General features: G+C 40.4%; 1 protein-coding gene and 1 long non-coding RNA gene across 2 annotated transcripts; both read right to left on the bottom strand.

The window, feature by feature from the left end:
* Positions 1 to 560: 560 nt before the first annotated feature.
* On the bottom strand, positions 561 to 1938 carry LOC143862691 (ubiquitin-like-specific protease 1A). Its single transcript, XM_077373764.1, has 5 exons — positions 1879 to 1938; positions 1699 to 1797; positions 1373 to 1615; positions 1184 to 1278; positions 561 to 1104 (listed from the first exon to the last, which is right to left on the bottom strand). Exons 2-5 carry the CDS (start codon positions 1732 to 1734, stop codon positions 939 to 941), a joined length of 540 nt encoding a protein of 179 aa, XP_077229879.1. The 5' UTR covers positions 1735 to 1797; positions 1879 to 1938; the 3' UTR covers positions 561 to 938.
* A 1837-nt stretch (positions 1939 to 3775) lies between these two features.
* Positions 3776 to 4612, bottom strand: LOC143860052 (uncharacterized). Its single transcript, XR_013239561.1, has 3 exons — positions 4451 to 4612; positions 4074 to 4224; positions 3776 to 3987 (listed from the first exon to the last, which is right to left on the bottom strand). It is a non-coding gene; the product is annotated as an uncharacterized LOC143860052 (long non-coding RNA).
* Positions 4613 to 5367: the final 755 nt, after the last annotated feature.

Below are 5367 nucleotides of genomic sequence, written 5' to 3'. Positions count from 1 at the left end.
ATATGCTACTGGAACGAATCTCGGAGTTCCGAGAAATGTTCTCGGAGCTCCGAGAATATACAGGTTTTTTGGATATGCTACTGGAACGAATCTCGGAGCTCCGAGAATAGACGGGTTTTTTCATATTATACTGGACCGAATCTCGGAGTTCCGAGAAAATATCTCGGAGCTCCGAGAATAACGTGGCGGAAATCTCGGAGTTCCGAGACATTGTCTCGGAATTCCGAGAATCGTTGGAGGTTCCACTTTAGGATCTGCTAACCCATTTATTTTATATTTTTATTTTGTATGAATTGTCTTTTGCTACACAAACTATTGAAATTGTGGCCCATTAAATGGACGTTATGGATCATCCTATGGTGTGGGGTGGAAAGTCCATTTGGAAAGAAGAGGGTGGCTGTTGTAAGAAATTAAGTGTGCAATTTATGAACAACTTTGAGGAAGAATTTTTTTCTTCCCAACAGTTCAACCAACCAAACAAAACCGGAAAAGCACAAAAAACAGGAGTCTCATTGCCAACTATGACGATGAAAATATAAAGTAGAGAGAATAACCACAATTACAAATAAATCATATTTCCATCCAATAGAAATATAAATTCCCCCAAAACTTTATGAACAAATATTTGATGATTTTCAAAGACCTTTACCATATTTCGCAATGAACCCAATGCCACAACCACCATCACTTCACAGAACTTGATTTTTCATTACAAATACATAGTTGTCAGTATGCTGAGATACAAACAAACCCTCCCTCTGTGTCTCTACACCCTGCTTTCTGTCCTACACATATGCGCCCAACAATTACAAATAAATTTAGCCCATTTTACCCCATTTTGCTTACAAATACACAGAAAACTTCACTGGAAAGACCATCAATGTCCACCATGTTTACAACATCCATCAGAACTTGAAGAGAGGTTCTTCATTTTTCAGTCATATATCCCCCTTAAGGAAATCACCACAGTCCCCAAACTCTCCGCGCAAGAATCTTTCGCACAGCTGCAGCCGATAAGCGGGAATGTCAGACTTGCTGAAAGTAAATGGATCATTTGCATACAGATGGTCGATCGCTTTAAGCACGAACAAACCACAGTCGAACCTGCATAACAACAGTTGTATTGAGCGAATCAAAATCATAGCCTAGAAAAATAAACATTTAAATATACTAATATATTGACCCATTGGCCTGTTGTGGGAAATTTTCCATCTGCGCATATTGAAAGTGGTCTATATCACAGCCCCTTTCCTTTAAGTACTCCTTCAACAACACAACCTGCAAGTGGTTAACATTGACAGGTTTAGGAAACATAAGTGTTATACGTATAGATTTATAAGTAGGAAAACATTAAAGATGCTAACCCACTTACGGTCAATCCTGCTCTTTCCTGGAACTCCATTCCTTTACAGGAATTGCATTCGTGGAAGATTTTGTTGACCATATCGACAATGAGGAGAACCCAATGGTTGTCTTCACATAATGGTAATAGTACCATTTTTACTGCTTCGAGGTGGTGGTTTATAAGTCTACTGTGCAGAGCGTCCTTCGCTGTCCTCCACTTTTCTACCCTCTGGACCTCAGTGACTTCGGTCCCTACTGCAGTAAGAGTTCCCTATAAAAAAAAGGAATTCAATGGGATACTACAGATAAAATCTTATGTAAACCTCAATGTGGGATGATAGAAATAACACTTACATGTACCACCGATGGAACGAAGACAATTCCCCCCATTGTAGGATCTGCTAACCCATCGTCGTTGGAGGACTGCACGTGCTTCCCATATATATCGACAATCTTCAAGGAAGAGAAGTAAATGTCAGATGTACATTATTCCCTACAGTAATGTAGAAATTAATGATAAAAAATGACACTTACAGTGCCAGTCAGGTATTGTCTGACATTCCAAAGATGTTGTAGGTCTTCAGCTATTAGGTGTACATCATCCGTTTGATATCACTGCAAAATTGTATTAAATTGTTAGTTAATAAATTTCAATTCTGATCAACTTAAATCATGGTATAATATAATTCACATCTACTTGCCTTTTATCATGCTTTAGAAGTCTCTCTATCAGAGCTGTTCTCCTTCCCTTACGCATCTTCCCGTCATCCCCTTTCTTCTTGGGCGGTGGTTTAGGTATGTTGGGGTCCTCCCCCTGTTTCTTCCCTTCCTTCTGCCTCCTCTTTCGGGTCTTCCCTGAATAGTAGGGGCTTTTTCTGGCTCTCCCAAGTTTCCTACTCCTTCCATCCATCTTCACACCCCTCACAATGCTCCCTAATTCGGAATCCACCATCTCATCCCTTACACCACTCACTTTCATCTCAACTTCAGTAGATGGTGCCTCTTCCTTGGTCACCTCCATTTCGAACAATCGTTGTAAAGGGTTAAGGATCACCCAGTCTGTGGTGCCGAATATTTCTTCATGTAACTTGGGGTTCTGAGCCGATACATCTATTAGGGTGGCGGCTGCATCCATGTCACATCCAAGGTCAGCTAAATCCGTCCAATCCTCGCACAGCTGCGAAGATAATCGTGCACCTTGAGATGCATTTTCGCCCTTCCTCTCCTCCTCAACCCCCTCCACCTCAACCCCCTCCATTCTTCCCCCAGTCCCTTCATTTGTTCTCCGCATACGCTCCCATCCTTTTTTCAAATCCTCCTCTTTCTTTCTGACATCTTCCTCTCTTTTTCCAACATCTTCCTCTCTTTTTCTTATTTCTTCCCATGCTGCTGTAATCATCTGCCACTGTCTATCAATTACATCTCCCTCTCTCGCCAAAAATTTTATATGCTTCGACTCATCTTCATTACTTCCTTTCTCCATTTCACTTTCTACTCCCAAAACTATCCCCTCGGATTCCAACTGTTCCTTATCGACTTCCATTGTCTCATCAACATCCTAATGTTTAAACATGACAGTCAATGATCAAATTTAAAAAATCAATAAGTAAAATAAAATAACGTACGCAACATAGTCCTGCTCGACTGCATTACCTCATCCTGTAGGTACTGTGACTTCTCTAACAGAGATACTTTCAATGTCACCACCACCTGAATTTTTGGAAAACATAGTCAGTTATCAAGATACTAGTATTGATATATACGTTAACAAATTTTTCATATCTCACCTCCGATTTCTTTATCTGCTTCTGCTCCACTAATCGATATGTCTTTGATTCGTTTGCTTTCCAGTCCCATTTAAGGACACGTGGACGAGCAGTTGGATTGGTGGGAATCCAAAATGTGGTATGCTCGTATAACCATACCTGCATACATACGAAACACCATGTTAATCAAATTATAAACAGCACGGTTAGAATATTAAATGTCATGAGTCCAAATTACCTGAATTACCAACGAGCAGCCACCAAGGTACCTGCCACCCTTGCTGACCCTGTCTAGGTAATCTACGAGCCAGTCATACACTGCCATCGCCCAGTTATAGTTGCCAATGTTTCCTATGTCGTCGATGTAGGGCCAGAAGAGCTCGTCAGCTCGATGTGCGCTTTTTGTGAAAAGGACAGAGGCAAAAAGATGCAGGAGAACATATTTCACTGTCTTCTCTATCGAAACTTTATTGCGTTCTCTAACTAATGCTGTAATTTCATTCTCAATAACCGATGGCTTGACGTTGGCCTCTGGAAATGGCCAGCCAGGCACTTTAGGTTGCGGTTTTGTCCTGTCGAATGACAGAACCCTCATCACGTCCATTCGCTCTCCACTAAGTGGCAGTCCTAATGCCAATGCCACATCTCTTGGAAGGAATGGGACATTTATACTCCCTAACGTGAACGTGTTAGTGCCGGGAGTCCACTTATCGTGGATAGCTCTTATGAGAGGCTTGTGCATGATAATGTCCTCCATGCCAAACAGATGTCGGAAAGGAGTCTTTTCTATGGCATGAAAATGGACTGGCTTGAACTTTATCCTGTCCATTGCCGATTTGAAAGAAGCTGGAGAACATCGTGCTGGGACGTATGGAGCCTGCAAAACAAATTACATCGCCAAAATATATGTGGTAAATGAATTAACTTACTATGATTGATACAATTAACAACATACACACTTACATCTGTTCCTCTCTTCTTCACAGCTGCAGTTTTCGTCTCCTCCCCTTCTAAACTCCTTTCTGTCCTTCTTGGAGGCTTTGTTACTTTCACTCTATCACTTTTTCGCATCACCATCTTTCAAGGCTTTGAATGGCTCCTGACCGGATAAAAACTGTATAACAATGAACAACCAAATCAAAATCACCGAGATCAATTCATAACCCAAAAACTCAGTTATATTGACAATCATTAAAAATCTCGTCCTCATCATCTCTAAAATAAATTACCAAGAAAATCAATAAAATCCAACCCATAGCATAAACTCATATTCCCAATCAGTACTATTATGAAGAAAAGCTACCAAGCAAACCAACAATTATTACAATTCTCATACTTACCTGAAAATATGTATCATGTCTGTAACCTCTAAGGTCTGGCTTCTTAGATATGAAGCAAAGCAAACAAGAAATAAAAGAGCTAACCAATAAGTGCAACGATCAGTGTTCTATATGAATTTTCTGAAAGCACAACAACAAGGACAAACCCCCAAAACAGATTAGGAGGTCTGTTAAAATTCTCATCCACATGGGCATCAGGCGAGTATTAGCTCACATGCATTTTAAAAAAAACTTATAGCATCAGACCTTTTGAGAAACAAAGCAGATAAGCACTAGGTATTGGAATTCAATGACCACCATTGGACCAATAATTTAATAAATGAAATCGAAGATAAAACAAGTGAACCATGACTGCTTCAACAATGAACATGGGTCTCCACATGGTATTAAAGAAGGCCCAGCAACTATAAATTGTGCCCTCTACATGGTATTGAAGAAGGTGTTTTTGAAAACCCATTTCTCCACTCCACCTATTGTAAAAATAAAAGCCTAGCATAAACAAATAGCAGACGACCATTTGCATTTATTTTACTCCGTAGGTGGAAATGCGGTAACTGATATGTACATGAAATGAAATCGCATTTCTCCATTCCAAAAATTAACGTAAAAAATAAAACCTAGCATAAATGCAGAAGAAGGTCCTGAAGTTGAAAGTCAACTCTATTTCAGCTACAAAAAAGGAGTTATTAGTACGTAAGGGGGGCTTCTCAAGGGCAATAGAGGGGACCTATGCATGGTATTAGAGAAGGGATTATGGGCCCTCAAATGGGGTAGGAGAAGTACCCTTGGAGGGTGCAGCAAATCCAAAGATGGTGCTCAAGTTGAAAGGCATGGGTTTTCAGCTACAAAGAAGGGGTTATTAGTACCTAAGGGGGGCTTCTCAAGGGCAATAGAGGGGAGCTATGCATGGTATTAGA

This window comes from Tasmannia lanceolata, unplaced genomic scaffold (genome assembly GCF_043159265.1).
Source record: "Tasmannia lanceolata isolate RefF3 unplaced genomic scaffold, GAP_Taslan_0.1 ptg000037l, whole genome shotgun sequence".
NCBI classification, from domain to species: Eukaryota; Viridiplantae; Streptophyta; class Magnoliopsida; order Canellales; family Winteraceae; genus Tasmannia; species Tasmannia lanceolata.
This window is presented reverse-complemented; position numbering and strand designations above follow the sequence as displayed.

Excerpts from the sequence above, each read along its gene's own strand:
- LOC143862691 (XM_077373764.1), bottom strand. The coding sequence starts at position 1,734 with ATGGGGGGAATTGTCTTCGTTCCATCGGTGGTACAT. Across the intron at positions 1,279-1,372 it reads AGGAAAGAGCAGGATTGACC|GTTGTGTTGTTGAAGGAGTA; the intron begins GTAAGTGGGTTA and ends AACCACTTGCAG. Across the intron at positions 1,105-1,183 it reads TTCCCACAACAGGCCAATGG|GTTCGACTGTGGTTTGTTCG; the intron begins GTCAATATATTA and ends GTTGTTATGCAG.